Source organism: Manis pentadactyla, chromosome 5 (genome assembly GCF_030020395.1).
Source record: "Manis pentadactyla isolate mManPen7 chromosome 5, mManPen7.hap1, whole genome shotgun sequence".
NCBI lineage: Eukaryota > Metazoa > Chordata > Mammalia > Pholidota > Manidae > Manis > Manis pentadactyla.
This window is the reverse complement of record NC_080023.1, coordinates 55636783-55658805: the sequence shown is the minus strand read 5'-3', so window position 1 is coordinate 55658805 and position 22023 is coordinate 55636783. Positions and strand designations below refer to the sequence as shown.

Here is a 22023-nt window from a genome sequence, read left to right as displayed (position 1 = left end):
GAAAGTCTCCCATCGCTTGCTAGGCAGCAAAGTGTGACACAGCTGGGCCACACTGCTGGGTGGGCAGGTGGTGCATAAGGAACCTCCTTGAGTCTGAGCCGCCACCAAGGGGCATGGAGTGTTTGGGGCTCCTGAGAGTTCATGACTTGCTGTGCTGAGGGAGGGAGGTGAAATGTCATCTACTTGCCCTTCCTTCTGCGGTGAGAGCTCCATTAAACTCTTGCCCTTCAGTTACCCTTCCTGCTGCTGGCAAATCTTTCCAACCGCCACCTCCGCTTTTGGTCTTAGTGGGACCGAGGGATTGAGCCTGTCTTCTACAACCTGCTGGTGTCTCAGCCTCCCTTCCAGAGTGCTCCAACTCTCCCTGGTGTTCAGCCCCTGTAATCAGAACCCAATGCAATGTGGACTCGTGTTCCCAGTACCAGGTGTGTGGGTTCCTGAGTGCCTATCCCCTCCCTGTTAAGTTACTCTTCCTCCTGCCTGTGGGCTGGGGTTGGGGAAGGACTGGGGTCTGGATGGATCATGGCTGTGCCACTTTACCCCTCTCTGTGTGGTCCTCTCTTTTACCCAGGTGTAGTTGGTGTGTTCTGCAGTCTTCAGGTCATTTTCAGGTTTGGTTGTATTTGCTGTAGTTGTTTCCTTGGTGTGTTTGGAGGAGGTTCCTGCCTTGCCTTCCTGCTTTACCATCTTCTTCCTCTTCACCCTTAGAACTGTGACCTTATGCAGCCTGCTCAGGACTGCCGGAGTGAAGATAAAACATTTTCCACTGCAGTGTCCCCCTGTGTCTCCTGTTCCCTGCAGTGTTTACTCCATAAGCTTATGTGCTGTTACTTGGCATATAAGTGTTCATACGGAGTGTACCTTTGGTCAGGTTTACCTTCCTGACCCTGCTGCAGCGCTGTCACCCTGAGTCTTTGGCCTCACTGACACTGTGACCTTTGCCTGCTCTTTGTTTATTGTTGTTCCTCATATGTTTGTTTATCCTTTTACTTACGGATCCTTATCCGTTCTTACGGAACTAAAAAAATTGGCTTATAAATAGTATGATTGGATTTTTTATTTTTAACCTACTTCGTCAGTATTTTCCTTTAATAAATGTTCAACACATTTATTGTCATAACAGATAAGTGTGTTGCTTTATTGGTAGACAGGCTCACATATGCTATCAAGGGCTCAGGAATTTTTAACATAATGAACAATGGTTGAACAGTAAAAATAATCATGAGTCATAATCTTTTTCCCTTTAAACTATCTGGCTATTATTGCCCTTTTGCCTTATGACAGCTAAATCTTATGAAGAGAAAGTTGAAGTCAGCCTCGTTTCTTTTTAACTTTGTAAATAACCTCTTTTCCTCTGTCTCCATGCTTATTAGGATCCTTTAATATTTGGAATTTAGGAGTTATCTCTGTGTGTGTCATCCTTCTTCTAAATAGTTTCTTGAAATAATTCCAAACTTATGCAGAAATCCTGTATCCCCTTCATCAACATTTTACATTTGTTCCATCTCCCTTCTTGCCTCCCCTGTGTATACATTTATCACATTTGTTATTATTAGCTTTTTCTGAACTATGAGAATAAGTTGGACGCATACTATTCTGTGATTATGTGCAGACAGGATGCAAGACAAGAACATAATCACCGTTGAACTCTCCAAGTCAGGAAATCAGCATTAATAAAACTCTAGTATTCCTTCACTTATTCAGTGCAGATTGCACCAGCAGTTCCATTAGTGTTCTCTGGTTCAGGACCCAGTCCAGGATCATAGATTGCATTTAGCTCTCATATACCTTCAGTTTCCTTCAATAAGAATAGTTAGACTTTTTCTAATTTTCATGACCTTTACATTTTTTCAAACAGTACAAGCTTTTCATTGTTAAGAATGACCTTCATCCTGGGTCTTTCTCATGATCAGACACCTGTCATACATATGTTACAGAAATATTACAGAAATGATGCTTTGTTCTTTCTGCATAGGAAGCACAGTGTTAACCCATAACTAACTGGTGATACTAATCTTGTTCTCCCATTGAAGTTATTGTCTGCCAGTTTTCTCCACTTTAGATAATAATGTTTTTCTCTTTCATAATCAATGAGTATTTTGTGAAGTGATATCCTGATAAAATTCAATAACGTATATCTTTTGCAGATCTCCATTCCAATCTCAGCATCTGTTGAAAACTTCCACCTGAATCATTAGCCACTAATGATAATACCAAATATATATATTCTATTTCCCTAATTCCTTCTCTATTAATTAGTTGGCCTTCTATAAAAAATAGTTTTTCTTATCTCTTCCCCATTTATTTATTCATTATTCATTTGTTTATATTATTATGGAGTTCTACTGGGTTCGTATTTTATTTGATGGGTTGTAATCTTTCATTTATTCTGATAGTTAAATTATGCCAGATTTGGCCAGTAGGCATCCTTTCAACTAATTCATATCTCCATTTATTATGTTTCTATCATTTTGGAATACTTTCTTATTTTTTGGCATAAGGTATTCTATGTTACTTTCTCTGTTTCAACTCTGGACTCAATTATTTCTCCTAAGGAACCTGGTTCTTTTTAGTGGAGGATGGCATTTAGAAGTTCAGCTTGGTGTGCTCATTGTTACTGGGATAGGAAATAGATATACACAAATATATGTATATACATATATCTACACCATACATACACAAGCATTTATATCTGTTTCTGTACTTATATTTAGAAATCATGAGTTCACATCAGTACCTCCAATTCTAGTCCACACTGTTGATTTTTCCTTTTCCACTTTTTATAAACCCCTTTGTTATATAGTGAGAAAGCTAGCTTCCGTTATCCTCAGATTATTTACTTATTTGTTTAATTCCTTCTCTGACTCTACCAGCTGCCTTCAAGGCCCACTGCTATGGGAAAATTTTCAAACTGAGAATGGCCATCACTTGTTCTAGTAGGGAGTGGGGATTGTATGGGAAATTTGTTTTGTAACAGCTTTACTGAGATATATTTCATGCACCATGCAGTTACTTCATATATAGTATATAACTGAGTGATGTGTAACTATCACAATAAATTATAGAACATTTTTTTCATCACCCCCAAAAATAAACTTCATGCCATTTATTTAGCAGGCACCTTCCTTTCCCTCTAATCTACCCTTCTACCTCCTGCCCCACACATGTAGGCATCCATTATTCTACTTTTATCTCTATAGATTTGCCTATTCTGGACTGAGAAATTAGATTCTATGGTCACTAATGTTTCTTCCAAACCAGCAATTTATAAAGTTTCTAATTCAGTCATTTTTAACAGTCTTTTGGTATCATGGAATTATTTGAGAATGTAATGAAAGCTTAGATCTACTTTTTAGGAAATGCATATTATATACAAATTTGTATCAAAAGTTTTAGGTGGTTCATGGACATTAAGTGTTCCATATTCCTGAATAACAAACCACCCAAAATTTAGTGTCTTAGTGCCATTGATTTATCTCATGGTTCTGTGGGTTCAGTTGGGTTAGTTGGGCAGTTCTCACTTGGGTTCTCTCATGCATTTGTGGTTAGATGCAAGCTTCTGGGACTGAAATCATTTGAAAGCTCAAATGGGCTGAAGGTCAAGGTTACTTCTTTACTTAAATATTTAACATCCAGCTAGAGTGGCTGGCACAATTGGAGGCTGGCCAAGTATCTCTTTTCCTCCACATGGCCTTTCCATGTGGTTAGTGTAGGTTTCCTTGCAGCATTTCAGTCTTGGGGTAGTCAGTCTTCATATATGGTGACTGCATTTTCCTACAGTGAGGTCGCAAAAGGCCTAGGTAGAACCTGCGCATCTTCTTAGGGCTTAACCTTCCAAGTTCCAGAACGTCGTTTCTGCTGTATTTAGTTAGTCAAGCAAGTCACGAAGGCCAGGAGAGATTCAAGGACAAGGGAGTAAGACTGTGCCTTTTGATAAAGAGCAACATTTGTGCAAAGGAAGGGAGAGTTGATGGCAGCAGCTATGTTTAGATGATCTTTACCACACTAAAGTTTAGAAACCATGACTGATTGTCACAGTGTTGAATTCAGTATATATAGCTGTATTACTTCAGAATTTTAAAGTTCATTTTACATTGTTATCATATTGATTATTCATTATTATGCCCTGCGTTTTTATCCACCAAATAGCTTATTTCATCTGAAGTCCAGGTGCAATGGAAAACCTGTTTGTGTTTTGTTATTTTTGACTGCCATGCTCTTAGGCATATTTATTTTGCTATTATCTGAGCAAAATCTAGAGAAATGTTACATTGTTTTTCATCAGTCTGTATTCCTCAGCAGTGAAAAGCAAAAGGAGTAATAAAGTATATTTTCAGGTCAAATTTTATTTTTAATTATTTATGCTTTATGTAAGTCACTTTAACTCAACATGGAATTAGCAGCCATTGTTCATGATGTTGTCTCCTGAATTTTGCAGGTGACTCAAGAGTAAAAAAATCTAAAGTAACACCAGAGAACAAAATTCATCACAAATTAGGTAAGGCCATTTCTCTCTTTTAATATTTTCACATTTTAAAACCTCTGTTTCTAAATATAACTTAATTTTTCTCAAGCATGGGGGAAATACTTGGATTAATTGGCCGGTAAGTTAAAACTATGTATTGAGTTTTCATGAATTTCATGGTAAATCAGTATAGGCCTCTGAGTTTATTGTCCATTTATAAGTTCTGAAGCCCTCTTACTTTTATGCATAGTAGGGAGCATACTCTCACCAAAATGGTAGAGAATTCTGTAAAATATAACTGCTAGGAACCCCATACACAAAAGTAAACTTGAAATGGATTAAAGACTTGAAAGTAAGTCATGAAACCATAAAACTCTTAGAAGACATCATAGGCAAACATCTCCTGAATATAAGCATGAGCAACTTCTTCCTGAATGCATCTCCTTGAGCTAGGGAAACAAAAGCAAAAATGAACTCATGGGACTACATTAAACTAAAAAGTTTCTGTACCGCAAAGGACACCATCAACAGAACAAAAAGGCATCCTCAGTATGGGAGAATAAATTTGTAAATGTCATATCCGACAAGGGGTTAACGTCCAAAATATATAAAGAACTCACACGCCTCAACACCCAAAAAGCAAATAACCCGATTAACAAATGGGCAGAGGATATGAAGAGACAGTTCTCCAAAGAAAGAGGAAATTCAGATGGCCAACAGACACATGAAAAGATGCTCCTCATTGAAAAGACTAAGAACAACAAATGTTGGCGAGGATGCGGAGAAAGGGGAACCCTCCTACACTGCTAGTGGGAATGTAGGCTAGTTCAACCATTGTGGAAAGCAATATGGAGGTTCCTCAAAAAAGTAAAAAATAGAAATATCATTTGACCTGGGAATCCCACTCTTTGGAATTTATCCAAAGAATACAACTTCTCAGATTCAAAAAGACATATGCACCCCTATGTTTATTGCAGCACTTTTTACAGTAGCCAAGATATGGAAGCAACCTAAGAGTCCATCAGTAGATGAATGGATAAAGAAGATGTGTATACCACGATGGAATACTATTCGGCCATAAGAAAGAAACAAATCCTACCATTTGCAACAACATGGATGGAGCTGGAGGACATTATGCTCCTTGAAATAAGCCAGGTGGAGAAAGACAAATTCCAAATGATTTCCCTCATTTGTAGAGTATAACAATGAAACAAAACTGAAGGAAAAAAAATAGCAGACTCCAAGAATGAATTAGTGGTTACCAAAGGGGAGGGGTGTGGGAGAGTAGGTGGGGAGGGAATTGAGGGGTATTATATTTAGTACATATGGTGTGGAGGATCATGGGGAGAACAGTGTAGCACAGAGAAGGCACATAGTGGATCTGTGGCATCATACTACACTTATGGACAGTGACTACATTGGGGTATGGGGGGGACTTGATAATATGGGTAAATGTAGTAACCACATTGTTTTTTCATGTGAAACCTTAATAAGAGTGTATATCAATCATACCTTAATAAAAAATATATATATGTATATATAACTGCTAGGTAGATGGCATCCCTCACAACTTCTACCATTCTTATCCAGTTCACTCCTAAACAAAGCAGTGCCTAGGATAGGTAAGTAGGCAGAGCCGGAACTGGGGAACCCATGGAGAGGCCCATTTTAAGATTAAAATTTCATGGTTCCCGAGAAGTTGTTTGGCAGTTAAGATTCCTTTGTGGGATTGGTATGGCTTTTTATATTTCTCCCTATACTTGAGGCTGTGAGTATTTCTACTTTTGTACATGAAGAGAGCCATTAGGACTGAAGCTTTCTCTAACTGCTTCAACCCAAAACTTACGTATCAGTTATTACTTTTGTAGGCCCATGTGAAGAAAGACTACTATACTTCTCAGTGCTTAGTGCTTATTTTGGAGTGGAATGATAACTAGAGTCAGGCATAGGCAAAGAGAAATAAAAATGTCTTTCAACAGGGGCTCCAGCAACCAGAGAGAGGAATATCAAGAATTATGCCTAACACCAATAGGTGCTGCTTTCTGGTGAGCTAGAACCTTTGTAGTAGATAGATAGCAATTTTAACAAAAAAGGGAAATAAGAACTTTCAGAGATTCAATATGGTAATAAAAAATCATAACTATTTAGTTTAAAAAGTTAGTAGATGAAATGGAAGTAAAGGTAGTCAATTTTGAGAGCTGAATTAATCGCTGGTATTGATGTGGAAGAAATTCTTTAGAGCAGAAATATAAAAAGATGGAAACCATGAGGTAAAAAGATATGCACTAGAACTAGCATGAAGACAGCAGACAAAACATGTAAATAACAGAAAAAAGAGCCAGATGGAGGAGAGAAAACAAAAAAAGTAGTTAATACTTCCTGGATTCCTTGACTCTGCAGTTTGAATAAGTTTACTAACTGGTAATCAGAATTACTGAAAAGATAAATAACTCTAGATATAAGGGAATAAAATTCCTAAGTTTCAGTGATAGAGTAAAGCTTCCAGATAGAAAGAAAAAGTTACATACAAAGGGGAAAAAATGACTAATACTCCCATCTGTGTAATGCTGAAAGAATAAAATAACTTTTATAGCCTACTTTCAGAGATTATGTGACAATCCAATTATTTTATTCCTAGCCAAGATACCTTACTTTATTATGAGTGAATTTATTTTGCATATAATGCAACATTGATTTTAGTACCCTCCATGTAAAATAATTTTGTGATGTATTCTAACCAAGTATCATATAAACCAGAACTGAATCCAAAGAGAGGAAATAGTGGTGAGGAATGATTCTTTCAATACATGTGTTTAAATTTAAATATGTATTTGTTTTCTATTGTGTGCCAAATCACCGCAAATTTAGTATCTTAGACAATACATATTTATTTACTTTTATTAAGGTATCATTGATATATAATCTTATGAAGGTTTCACATGAGCAACATTGTGGTTACAACATTCACCCATGTTATCAAATCGCCCTGCCCCAACACCCCATTACAGTCACTATCCATCAATGTAGTAAGATGCTATAGAGTCACTGCTTGTCTTCTCCAAACTGTACTGCCTTCCCTGTGACCCACCTACATTATGTGTGCTAATTCATAGTGCCCCTTAATCGTCATCTCCCTCTTTCCCCATGGAATCTCACAGCCTTTCTCTTTTGTAACTGCTAGTCCCTTCTTAGAGTCTGTGAGTTGCCTGCTGTTTTGTCCCTTCAGTGTTCATTTGTTGTTATACTCCACAAATGAGTGAAATTGTTACTTGGCTTTCTCTGCCAGCTTATTTTACTGACCATAATACCCACTAGCTCCATCCATGTTGTTGCAAATGGTAGGATTTGTTTTCTTCTTATGGCTGAAATAATCCATTGTGTATATGTACCACCTCTTCTTTATTCGTGCATCTACTGATGCACAGTTTGGTTGTGTCCACATTTTGGATATTGTAAATGGTGCTGCAATAAACAAGGGGTGCATATGTCTTTTTGAATCAGGGATCTTGTTTTCTTTGGGTAAATTCCTATGAGTGGAATTACTGGGTCAGATAGTATTTCTATGTTTAGATTTTTGAGGAACCTCCATATTGCTTTCCACAATGGTTGAACTGGCTTACATTCCCACCACAATGTAGAGGGTTCCCCTTTCTCCACATCCTCACCAGCATTTGTTGTTCCTTGTCTTTGGATGTTGGCCATCCTAACTGGTGTGAGGTGATACTTCATTGTGGTTTTAATTTCCCTGATAATTAGCGATGTGGAGCATCTTTTCATGTGCCTGTTGACCATCTGAATTTCTTCCTTGGAGAAGTGTCTGTTCATATCCTCCACTCATTTTTTACTCTGATTATTTATTTTTGGGGTGTTGAGGCATGTGAGCTCTATATATTTTGGAAGTTATCTAGTTATCGGATAGGTTGTTTACAAATATATTCTCCCATACTGTAGGATGCCTTTTGTTCTGCTGATGATGTCCTTCGCTGTACAGAAGCTTTTTAGTTTAATGTAGTCCCATTTGTTCATTTATGCCTTTGTTTCCCTTGCCCAAAGAGATCTGTTCAGGAGAAAGTTGCTCATGTTTATATATTCAAGAGATTTTTGCCTATGCTTTCTTCTAAGAGTTTTATGGTGTCATGACTTAAACTCAGGTCTTTGATCCATTTCGATTTTACTTTTGTATATGGAGTTAGACAATAATCCAGTTTCATTCTCTTGTATGTAGCTGTCCAGTTTGGCCAACATGAGTTGTTGAAGAGGCTTTCATTTCCCCATTTTATATGCATGAATCCCTTATTATATGTTAATTGGCTGTATAAGCTTGGGTTTATACCCGGTGTTGCTATTCTGTTCTTGTGCCAGTACCAAATTATTTTGATTACTGTGGCTTGGTAGTAGAGCTTGAAGTTAGGGAGCATAATCCCTCCAGCTTTATTCTGCCTTCTCAGGATTGCTTTGGCTATTCAGGGTCTTTTATGGTTCCATATGAAATTAAGAACTATTTGTTCTAGTTCATTGAAGAATGCTGTTGGTATTTTGATAGGGATTGCATTGAATCTGTAGATTGCTTTAGGCAGGATGGCCATTTTGACAATATTAATTCTTCCTATCCGTAAGCACAAGATGTATTTCCATTTATTGATGTTTTATTTAATTTCTCTCCTGAGAGTCTTGTAGTTTTCAGGTTATAGGTCTTTCACCTCATTGGTTAGGTTTATTACTAGGTATTCTATTCTTTTCAATGCAATTGTAAATGGAATTGATTTCCTGATTTCTCTTTCTGCTAGTTTGTTGTTAGTATATAGGAATGTAGCAGATTTCTGTGTATTAATTTTGTATCCTGCAACTTTGCTGAATTCAGTAGGATTCTTTAGGATTTTTAATGTACAATATCATGTCATCTGTAAACAATGACAGTTAAACTTCCTCACCAGTCTGGATGCCTTCTATCTCTTTGTATTGTCAGATTGCTGTGGCTAGAATCTCCAGTACTCTGTTGAATAAAAGTGGGAAGAGTGGGCATCCATATCTTGTTCCCAGTCTTAGAGAAAAAGCTTTCAGCTTTTTGCAGTTAAGTATGATGTTGGCTGTGGGTTTGTTGTATATGGCCTTTATTATGTTCAGGTACTTGCCCTCTATACCTATTTTGTTGAGAGTTTTTATCATGAATGGATGTTGAATTTTGTTGAATGCTTTTTCAGCATCTATGGAGATGAGCATGTGGTTTATGTCCTTCTTTTTGTTGATGTGGTTGTATGATGTTGATGGATTTTTGAATATTGTACGATCCTTCCATCCCTGGAATAAATTCCACTAGGTCATGATGAATGATCTTTTTAATGTATTTTTGATTTGGTTTGCTAATATTTTGTTGAGAGTTTTTGCATCTATGTTCATCAGGGATATTGGTTTATAATTTTGTATTTTTGTAGTGTCTTTGCCTGGTTTTGGTATTAAAGTGATGCTGGCCTCATACAATGAGTTTGGAAGTAATCCCTCCTCTTGTACTTTTTGGAAAACTTTAAGAAGGATGAATATTAGGTCGTCTCCAAACATTTGATAAAATTCAGTGTTCCACCTGGTCCAAAAGTTTTACTCTTAGGATGTTTTTTGATTACCAGTTCAATTTCATTGATGGTAGTTGGTCTGTCAGATTTTCTGTTTCTTTCTGGGTGGAAGGTTGTATTTTCCTAGAAAGTGGTCAGTTTCTTCCAGATTACCCAATTTTTTAGCATGTAATTATTCATAATATTCTCTAATAACTCTCTATTTCTGTGGTGTCCATAGTGATTTTTCCTTTTTTGTTTCTGATTCTGTTTATGTGTGTACATTCTCTTTTTTTCCTGATAAGTCTGGGTAGGTATTTGTCTATTTTGTTTATTTTCTCAAAGAACCAGTTCCTGGTTTCATTGAATCTTTCTGTTGTTTTATTCTTCTCAATTTTATTTATTTGTGCTCCACTATTTATTATGTTCCTCCTTCTACTGACTTTTGGCTTCATTTGTTCTTCTTTTTCTAGTTTCATCAATTATGATTTTATATTGTTCTTTTGGGATTGTTCTTCTTTTTTGACGTTAGCCTGTATTGCAATAAACTTTCCTTTTAGAACTTCATTCGCTGCATCCCAGAGGTTTTGGGGTGTTGAGTTGTTTTAATTTCTCTCTGTATATTGCTTGATATCTTTTTATTTGATCATTGATCCATTGATTATTTAGGAGCTTGTTGTTAAGCCTCCATGTGTTTGTGGGATTTTTTGTTTTCTTAGCACAATCTATTTCTAGTTTCATACCTTTGTGGTCTAGGAAGCTGGTTGGCACAATTTCCATCCTTCTGAATCTACTGAGGCTCTTTTTGTGGCCTGATATGTGATCTCTTCTGGAAAATGTTCCACGTGCACTCGAGAAGAATGTGTATTCTGCTGCTTTTGGGTGGAATGTTTTGTAAATATCTATTAGGTCTATCTGTTCTAATGTGTTGTCCAGTGCCTCTGTCTTACTTATTTTCTCTCTGGTTGATCTGTCCTTTGGAGTGAGTGGTGTGTTGAAGTCTCCTAAAATGAGTACACTGCCTTTCTATTTCCCCCTTAAATTCTGTTAGTATTTGTTTCATATATGTAGGTGCTCCTGTGTTGGGTGCATATATATTTATAATGGTTATATCCTCTTGTTGGACTGACCCCTTTATCATTATGTAATGTCCTCCTTTGCCTTTTGTCACTGTTTTGTTTGATACAAGTAATGCAATTCCTGCCTTTTTCTCCCTATTATTTGCATGAAATACTGCTTTCCTTCCCTTCACTTTTAGTCCGTGTAGGTCTTTGGGTTTGAAGTGAGTCTCTTGTAGGTAGTATATAAATGGGCCTTGTTTTTTTTATCCATTTTTTACCTCTATGTTTTTTGTTTGGTGCATTCAGTCCATTTACACTTAGGGTGGTTACCAATAAGATACGTACTTATTGCCATTGTAGGTTTTAGATTTGTTGTTACCAAAGTTTCAAGGGCAGCTTCCTTACAAATAGTCTGTCTTAACTCACTTATTATGCTGTTTTGAGCACTGTCTAAAGGTTCTTTTTTTCATTTTCTTCTCCCTCCTCCTTTACTCTTTTTTATCTTAGGTGTCATATTCTGTATTCTGTTTATCCTTTGCCTGACTTTGTGAGTAGTTGATTTAATTTTGGATTTGCTTAGTAATTAATTGGTCTACTTCCTTTACTGTTGTTTTATTTTATCTGGTGACTGCTGTTTAGTCTAAGGAGCACTTGCATCTAGAGCAGACTCTTTAATATACACTGTGGAGACTGGTTGTGGGAGGTGAATTCCTTCAACATTTGTTTATCTGTAAATTGTTTTAATCCCTTCCTCAAATCTAAAGGATAATCTTGCTATGTAAAGTATTCTTGGTTGGAGGCCCTTCTGTTTCATTGCATTAAATATATCATGCCACTCCCTTCTGGCCTGTAAGGTTTCTGCTGAGAAGTCTGCTGATAGTCTGATGGGCTTTCCTTTTTTAAGTGGTCTTTTCTCTCTCTCTGGCTGCTTTCAATACTCTCCTTGCCCTTGATCTTTGCCATTTTAATTATTATATGTCTTGGTACTGTCTTCCTAGGGTCCCTTGTGTTTGGAGAGCTCTGCACTTCCATGGCCTGATTGACTATTTCCTTCCCCAGATTGGGGAAGTTTTTAGCCATTATTTCCTCAGAGAGATTTTCCATCCATGTTTCTCTCTCTCCTTCTTCTGGGGCTCCTATAATGCCAATATTGTTCCATTTGGATTGGTTGCACGTTTCTCTTACTATTCTTTCATTGCTAGAGATCCTTTTCTCTCTCTGTGCCTCAGCTTCTTTGTATTCCTGTTCTCTAATTTCTATTTCATTTACTGTCTCCTCTACCTCATCTAATCTACTTTTAAATTCCTCCACTGTATGTTTCATTTCAAATACCATATTTTTCATAGTTTCTGTGTCTTTTTTGAAGTCCTCCCTGAAATCTTGAATATTTTTCTATAGCTCTGTGAGCATGTTTATGATTTTCATTTTAAAATCTTTATCAAGAAGATTGTTGATTTCTGTTTCACTGAGCCTTCTGTCTCGTGTTTTTGGGATCTTTTTTTGTGTAAAATTTGTTTGCTGTTTTTCATTTGCAATAATTACTATGGAATAATAACTTTGTGTATCCACGCCATCTAGTGCCCAGAAGCTCTACACTCTAACTGCCCAACACCTGTAGCAATGGTGGGGTCACAGGCATGTGGTGCCACTGCTGTCTGTGAGGAAATGCTCTTTCCTCATTATATACAAATATATAGATGTATGTGTGTATAACAATTATTCTATAACCACAGAAGGGACTTCCCATCACCTTTGTCACATCCTTTTGATGCAAATTAAGTCACAGGGCCCACATTGCTGATTACCTTAGGTATATCTACTATTTAATGGCAATGTGATTAGGGATTTTTAAGTGCTAAGTAAGGATTTTTGTAATACCTGATAATGTAGATTACCTTTAAAAACCTGCTATGGTGGGAACAAATATGGGGGCAGAAGAGTAATCTAAAGGTTTTAGTTTTACTGAATGAGAAAAGGAGATGATAGCATATTTTAGTCAGGGATTTTATTTTTGATTAAATCCTGAATAACAAGGAGTTTGATTTTTGAGTGTCAGAATGTGAAGATAACTAATATTAGTGTGAAAAACAGCAAAACTTTGAAATGACCAAGGGAGTGGTGGGGAGAAAAGGTCATTTGATCAAACCAATAAAAATGAGGAGAACGAAGAATTACTAATGTAAAAATAACTATTAAATGCAAAGTAAGATGGAAGGAATAAAAGGAATCATGTTACTTGTTAAACTAACTGTGAATGTATTGAATTTCCATATTAAGATAAAAACTGTCAATTTGGCTAGCAATATAAATCAACTAATATGTTTATAAGAAACACTTAAGTTTTGAAATGAAAGGTTGTTAAAGAATTACGTAGATCAATGTAAACCAAAAGAAAATAGGGCAGTTTTCAAATTAGGCTGTGTGGAACTTAAGGTTAAAATTAAAGTGCTGAATAGGATAAAGAAGTATATACAATGATAAAATGAAAAATTTATAAAGAATATAGAATCATAAACACTGCGCCAAACAACCGTGCAACTGAAATTAGTAGGAAAAAACTGAGGAAAAGCAAGAAGATTTTCATTTAAACAATACAGTTAGATTGGGAGATTCTAGTAAACCACTTTCAGAATAGACAGCTCTTGTAAATAAAAAATAAATCCGAATATAGAAATTTGATTATATATAGCCAAAAATACTCAACTTAGTTTTTAGAATTTAACATTGTTTAGATAAAGTGGGTGGCTGTGTGTGTACACACATAAGCATATTCTTTCATAACAACCCCCAATTTACAAGTTTGTTTTATATATATATATATATATATATATATATATATATATATATATATATATAGCATTGAGATGGTTTTTAATTTTGTTTTGTTTTCCATTTCTATTATAAATAGTACTACCATGTTTTCCATTTCTATTATAATTTGTACTACCAAATAGTACTATTATAAATAGTACTACCATGAATGTTTTTGTACCTATACCTATAGTTTTCCCCATCTTTGTGAAGATTTTGTAAACTCGTTGCCTCGAAATGAAATTTCTAAATCAAGTTATTAGAAATATTATCAATTATCTTCAATCAGTTTATATTTCTACCTATAGTATATGAGAGTTTCTGTCTTTAACATCATTAACCATGGGTATTAACCAAGTTTTTAAATCTTTGCCGACCTAGTAACCTGTTTTTCCATTGGCATTTTTAAAATTATTAGCACAAATATATCATAAATTTTTGTTTTCCTACTGTTTTGTCTAGAAGCATTACTATGCTAGAAGGTAATATCAATCTTTCCACTGCAGATTATCATGCAAGTAATTGTCTAACATCTTTTTACAGTATTGCCCTCCAACACACCAAATGTTCGCAGAACCAAGAGAATAAGGTTGAAACCTTTGGAATACTGGCGAGGGGAGCGAATAGATTATCAAGGAAGGCCATCAGGTAAATTCCAACTTACATTTTAATGTCTGACAATAAAAAATAGTAACTAGGATTGCTACAGTTTGTTTATATATATTATGTGCCATGCCCTGTCCTACACATTTATACACATTACCTCATTTAATCTTCATCCCCTCAAAATTAGAAGAATAGATTAAGATATAGATTTGTCTAATTACTATCCAGTTCCTAATTCTTTTTCCCACTTTGGTAGCAATTTGAGGTGATTATGCGACTTTATAAAATATTATTTTTATACTATTGAACGAGATTTGTAATTTTATAAAATGAAGCATTAGATCCAAACATGAGAAAATTTTAACTGGCAAAGATTATGTATTCTCCGTTATTCCCATCCTGTTTTCTTTTTGTATTTTTCTTTGGTAATGGTACAGGGTGGGCTGGAAAGTATAATGTTATCTTAAAGTTACTTCTTTCCTTTTATAACTATATCTGAGTTAAAGGACTCAGTACTGTATGTGGATTACTATAAGTAGTTCATTGCTGGCCTTTAGCTTCTTTTGTTTTTTTAAACTGCCCCTGATAACTGGATTTCAAGCAATAGAATTAGGTCAGTCATGTTTTACCAGTGCTTCTAGATTTAGGATAATAGAGACATAATGAATAAAATTGGTTATTATTTATGTTATTTGAATTACTATCTGTAGAATGTAGTAATAATAATGTATTCTTTGGTACTTGGAAAGGAAATGTGCTGTATTAATTTAATCGGTTTTGTTTCAAGATTTCACTCTCCGAGGTATGATATTTTACCTTTTTTATTATTAAATTTCAGGAGGATTTGTGATTGGTGGAATACTGTCCCCAGACACAGTATCATCTAAAAGAAAGGCAAAAGAAAACATGGGAAAAGTCAACAAAGTTGTTCATAGGAAAAGGATCTGTCTTGATAATGATCAAAGAAGTATGAGCTTTTTCTTAAAAAAAACTTAGATTTTATTTGAGGTAACTGTTTTGAAAAGTAGCTCTTTGTAAATTTACCTCTAAAAACTTCAGATTTGGTATTTTAGGGTAAATTCACTATTTATGTCCAAATTTTTCCAAATTTTGAAAGTAAACTTACTCTTTAAATTAAAAATAATAGCATAATATTTACTCATCTGTAGAGTATAACAACAAAGCAAAAACTGAAGGAACAAAACAGCAGCAGATGCAGAGAACCCAAGAATGGACTAACAGTTACCAAAGGGAAAGGGACTGGGGAGGATGGGTGGGAAGGGAGGCATAAGGGGATTAAGGGGCATTATGATTACCACACATAATGTAGTGGTGGGGGCACGGGGAAGGAAGTATAGCACAGAGAAGACAAGTAGTGACTCTAGCATCTTACTGTGCTGGTGGACAGTGACTATAATGGGGTATGTGGTGGGGACTTGATAATGGGGGGAATCTAGTAGCCACAGTCTTGCTCACGTGATTGCATATCAATGATACCTTAATAAAACAATAATAGCATAATATAAAACACTTTCTTAGAAGTAAATTGCTATGTCATGTGAAGCTTACCTTTCCCATGTCCAAACTATGGTTAAATACACAATTTAATGAAATTTTTTCTAGAATGTATTGCATACTTCTAGCTATCTTAGAAAATATGCAAAAACATTGTTTAACTTGATCATGAAAAGTTCAAGAGTTGTTTTAATAGGCTTGTAGAAAACAAGTAGTTTAGGATATTTGCTTCTATATTAGATCATTGTGATTTAAAAATTTTTGTTTATCAAGGTGGTTATTTATAAATAGGAAAAGATTGTTATGCCTCTGGCAGTTTTCCTCTATTACTTGTCTGTAGCTGTGTTTCATACTAGATTTTTTTTTAATTGAAAAGAATCTGAAGTAAGTAGTTTGTATTTCAATGGCATATCTTTTGCAGAGAATAAATTAGTGGTAAATCTGAATGTACCTCTAGGAGATCCTTTGAAGCCAACGAGTGTAAAGGACCCAGACACAAGAGAGATTATTCTCATGGGTAAGATCAGGGATGATATTGAAAATGTTTAATTTAACAACTAGTAAGGACAAACTGCTGGTTGATGACTGGCCTCTCTACTTTCCCTTTCTCTCCCCAACTCTTTCAGAGCCAAAGTCCAGTAGAGGATCTAATTTCAATAAGCAGCCTATGTGAGGACTACTGTCTGGGAGCACTGATGGCAAACAACCTCCAGGGACATATAGCACAATGCTTTTGTCCTTTGGGATACAGGTGCTACCATCATTAGTGTTGTCTCCCCCATTGAGGTCCAGACCTTTTTTGACCAAGAAGATGCAGGGGTTGTTTATGGGGAATTGTCGTATGTTAGCTAGCAGACTTCAGGATACACTTTTACTGTGAGACCAGGCAGGGAGTGTGGGCAGGATTTAGATAGCCTTCTGAGCTATGGGATGCCAATTATAGTACTTGAGACATGAGACCTTTAGGGAGATAACTAGAGAAGGTATCAAACAGCCAAACAAATGTCAGGCTTAACCTTAAGGCCATCACAGAGTCATAGAAGCCGCCTGCTGCATTTACTAGGCAAATGTTTTATCAACTGTTAAAACTCTATCAGTGAGTACTGAGGACTATTTATCCTAAATCAGACGACAAATAGGTTAAATCAGGAGGCAGTAATGATAGTTCCACTTAAAACTTTGGCTGTGAAACAGGTTCCATTTGACATCATAAATAGCAAAGTTATTTCTGTATTCAGATTGTTTATTTGGCAGCAAGTAGAAGTACAGAGAACTGAACATAATGTCTTAGCTACAACCGTTGCTATACTGTACCAGGTTACAAAAGTTGTCTTGTCAGGAGTTCATCACTTTTTTGTCTGTTCTTAAGTCTACACATTTCCTGTATCCTGTAGTCTGTGGGGTTAACTAACATTACCAAATATTGAGGACACAGCCGGAAGCTGATGATAAAATAATGTATTAATTATAAATATTTAAATGTTTGTAAATAAAAGGGAAATTCAAAAGTGAGATAGTAATTTGGGAGCAATAGTTAGAATTCTGGTTACTTAGAGCCTGGTAAATAAAAATGTTATTTAATAAATAGTCAAGTACAAAAGAATCAGTTGGCATGATGATGATACGTTTGTATGTTAAACTTTTTACAGGTGGGAAAATCTTGTGTTTTTGCCAGTTTGTTTTCTTTCTGAGCTATAATAGAAATAATAATAGTGCCATTATTGTTACCAGCTAAGATTTACCTGTGCTTACTTTGTGGTAGGTAGTGTTTTAAGTACTTTACACACATTAACTCATTTGATATTCACAACAGCAATGCAGATGAACTATTACTATCCTATTTTATAGAAAAGGAAATGGAAGCATAGAGAAGAGAGGATGAGTCACTTGCCTAAGGTCACACAGTTTTAAGACAGAGACAGTTTTTGACCTGTGGCATCCTACCTTCAGAGTCATTGATCTTAATCACTTCTGTCTTTCTAAGGCAGGTTTATATCTATAAATAACTCTATTGTATATGCATGTGTGTATATGTATTACACACATATCATTTCTATTGTTTTATATTCATTTTAGTATTTTTCCCTTAGATCTTATAAGGCCACGAGATACATATCAGTTTTTTGTTGAGCATGGTGATTTGAAAGTATATAAAACACTGGATACACCCTTTTTTTCTACTGGAAAATTGGTATTAGGACCACATCAAGAAAAAGGAAAGCAGCATGTTGGCCTAGATACATTGGTGAGTGTATTTTTCTTTATATTTATGTTTTGCTATTTGATATAACTCTGATTTACTGGATTTGATGAGGCATTAAAATTGCAATTTCCTTAGAAATGTTATCTTACTACTATATAGCACAGATAATTTTTTGTTGTAACTGTTCAGAGTCAGTTAACAAATGGCTAAATGGCTACACTGTGCAAAGCAGTGTAACTTTGAGATTCAGCTTAAAGAATGATCTTTACTTAGAATCTTAGATATGGGTTTGCAAACAAATCATTAGAATTTCAGAGCTGGAGGGGATTATTGAGATTAAGTCTAAATTTCATTTCTCTGTAGTTTAGTAATAAATAAGTTAAAAGCCTTCTTCACAATTATGTAACAATTAGCAGTGGTTTAGGATGCTAGTTTGTTTTAATAAATATTAAATAATATTTTACTGTATATAGCAGTATTACTGGCTCTTAAAGTTATGAGATTCAAGGTAAGTCAGTTTCTCCCTCCCTTGGTCCCTCTCTTGCACTCTTGCTGCCTCATGTTGTGTGTGTTTGTGCTCATATGGGGTGTTTGTCATGGAGACACACTCCCTGCAACGTTGGTTTGATAATATGTATGTGTGTGTGTGTATATATGCATATTTATATATTTTGAAACTGAAAATAACAGAATTTGAAAATCACCAGATTTTAAGAAAATTTAATATTATGCCAGCATTTAAAAAATATTATATCTAAGGCACATTTATCATTAAGTAACTTTCAGGAACCTATGAAGTCCTAGGTTACTGGAATATCAAATTCAAGACAAAACTTTCAAGTGACAAAATTGAAATAAGCTCACAAAAACAAAAAGCATTCATATTAACAAAGAAAGGCAAAGTTGAGGCAAGCAAAGGAAAAGGTACACATGAAAGTCAAAGTGTAATTTATTACTACATTAGTATAAGTATAATCTGGATTTAAAATATTTAAAAAATTTTTTTAATCCAATCTTGAAATGTTAGAGATCTCTAGGTGTTATTAAATAAGTAAAGTAAGAAAGATAACTAACTAAAGTAATAGATAATCCCTGTGTAATCATTAAGTAACAGATAAAAATTAAGGTAAATATTATGAAATGTCACCATTAAACTAATAGCAGTTACCATTAAACTGTAATGCTTTTATTATACAAAAGGAAATTTGAATAGTAAATATTAGAAAGTGTTTAACCTGGTGAATCAAAGGAATCCACATTAAAAACAAAGGAAGTTTTTAAATTACTGAGTTAGTAGAAATTATTGGAGAGCTATTTGCACCCTTTTTATGACTAATTTCAGAGGTTAGGAACATAATTTGGAAGTTAGGGAAGCTGAACATATGTATTTATTTATTATAGCATTGACAGTATTTGCAAAAATTAGAAACCACTGAAATGTGCTGCCTGAAGAAAATGGTTGTATTTTGACTTAATAGTGAGATAAGCTATTACATGACATAAGCAGTTAAATAGCACTTATATGTTCCAGGTACTGTACTCAGCATTTTTCTATTATTTTAAGCATATTATTTTGAAGAATAACCATATAAGTATACCTTTAGGATAAACATTTAAGGAAACTACAAGACAGAAAATTTTATTTTTTGACTAGAATTTAAAAATTAAAATTGAAGGAACTGTAGAAAAAGAACAAGGTGATTGTAGTTGATTTTTATCTAAATATTGCTTTTAACTTTTTATAATGAAAATCAGATAAAGTATTCTTTAAATAACAAGGGGAGTATTTTTTTTTTAAACATCTGCTTATGAGAAACAAACAAAAGGGAGAAGATGGAAAACCAGCAAAGGCCATAAACTGTTCCCTTCAAACTCAGTGTTATAAAATCTGTGTAAGAGTAGTAGTACTGGCAGTTGTAGATTTGTTAAAATCAGACCACAGAAGAATTAACTGACTATGGGAGTTGGTTGTGGAGATTTTCCAGAGAACAACAAGGCAAGAAATGCAAAATATAAAAGTGAAGGGATGTGAAGAGCAGGAAAAAACTGGAGAAGAGGGGAAAAAAAAAACCAAACTAGCAAGTGGTGGTGGTATTTGAAAAATTACTCAATAAACAATCCAGAACTAAAAAAAAAAAAAAAAAACCAGCAACAAAAAAAGTGGCACCAACATTAAAGGAAGCAGAGTTCCTCAGAGAAATACCTGAATTCAGTCTTGGGGTTAAGCTTGGAATATTTTTATCAGACCTGATAACAACCTATCAAAGACCATTAGGATTGGGTCACAGAGTGTCAAGATCCAACTTGAAGATGCTCTAATGGGATAAAGATGTGAAAACTTAAGTATCAATAAGAATAACTTCAGTAGATCAACCACATTATCTAAATCCATGAATTTGTAAGACTATACAAAAAGGAAAACTAATTCATTACTGTTGGAGAATTCTAGGAAGCCAATTATACTGACAACAAATACGGTAAATAAAAGGAAATGAACATTTATTCTGCCTTTCTCCTATAAACTGTATTATTAAGTAAACAAATAATCAATATGGGGAAGTTTGTCATTGTTAAAAATATCCCAGTTAATAAATGAGTAAGTAATGTTAGAATGATATATTACTAATTTTGTAGCTCCTGATAAACTATTGGAACTAGGCATTGAACATTGATGTCTCAACATGTAAAAAGAAGAACTATCCATTTGCCTCCTGATGGAAGAATACAACACTCAAGCAGTCTTGCCTCCCCAACCTCATTAAAAAAAAACAAAACAAAGCAAAACAAAGAAACACTTGAATTTGATCAAGTCTCTAGATCTAACTCCCAGTTTGCAATAAATAAAGAACTGTGGACTTTCAAATGATTCCTTGGGGTTGTAATCAGCAAAATCCAGCTGTGGAAAATTTTTACAGCAAATTTTGCTGCTTAGTTTCTTTAATAAGTAGGCTGCAAGTGATAAAACAAGAGAACCAGGTAGGAACCTATTCAGGGATTTTCAACCATGGCACTACTGACATTTTGGAATGGATAATTCTTTGTTATAGGGTGGCTATCTGTGCATTGAAAGATAGAGTCATCCCTGAGTTTTACCCACTAGATTCCAGTAGTATCCATCCCTCTAGTTATGAGAATAAATGTCCCAGACTTGCCATTTGTCCCCTGAGGGACAAAATCACCCCCAAATTGAGAACCACTATAGACTGAATGATTTAAGAAATACGTAAGCAGTCAGTCACAGTGTGGCTCTTATTCCTAAGCAAACCCTTAAAAATGACATTTAAGAGACAATTGGAAATTTGAATACTGACTGGGTATTTGTTATTAAATGTTCATTTGTTTTTAGATGTGATAATACAGTTGTGGTCATGTTTTTGAAAAGCACCTTGATCTTTCTATGCACACTGAAATATTTATAGATGATTTATGAGCATTTGTTGCAAAATAATATGGAATGGGGGAAGTAGAGAGACTCTGAATAGGGCAGATGGTTAATAGATATTAATGGGAGTTTCTCATTGTATCTTTGTGTATTTTAAAAGGTTTCGTAGTACAATGTTTGCAAAAAAATGGGAAGAGGTGTGCTTAGAAAGCCAAACTGAGTAGATAAGAAAAAAACACTCAGAAATATATGCTTGATTTTCTGTGTAGTATGTGTGTTACTATTTTTGTCAACTGAGGCAAATATTTTGGGGGATGTAATAAATTTTTTTTTGTTTTATTAAATTATAAATTACCTTTAGAATCACTGCCAGAGCTCTTTTCCCATTTAAGAGTTAATGTATTATACAGTTAAGAATATGAGTTCTGGAATCA

At 34.9% G+C, this 22023-nt stretch overlaps 1 protein-coding gene across 4 annotated transcripts in view; it reads left to right on the top strand.

Moving 5' to 3' along the window:
- The window catches only part of CENPC (centromere protein C), a 143224-nt gene that overhangs the window by 115765 nt on the left and 5436 nt on the right, over window positions 1-22023 (top strand). Inside the window, exons 13-18 of one of the 4 annotated variants that reach the window (XR_005031314.2) lie at window positions 4439-4498; window positions 14427-14531; window positions 15328-15456; window positions 16426-16521; window positions 16631-16755; window positions 18095-18231. Coding sequence is in view for 3 of the 4 variants with exons in the window: in XM_036918153.2 (XP_036774048.2) it covers window positions 4439-4498; window positions 14427-14531; window positions 15328-15456; window positions 16426-16521; window positions 18095-18249 (545 nt within the window). In the remaining variant the exon portion in view is untranslated. Of the gene's footprint in view, window positions 1-4438; window positions 4499-14426; window positions 14532-15327; window positions 15457-16425; window positions 16522-16630; window positions 16756-18094; window positions 18250-22023 lie in introns of those variants that run through there. The other 3 variants (XM_036918155.2, XM_036918153.2, XM_036918157.2) reach the window with 3 other exon arrangements.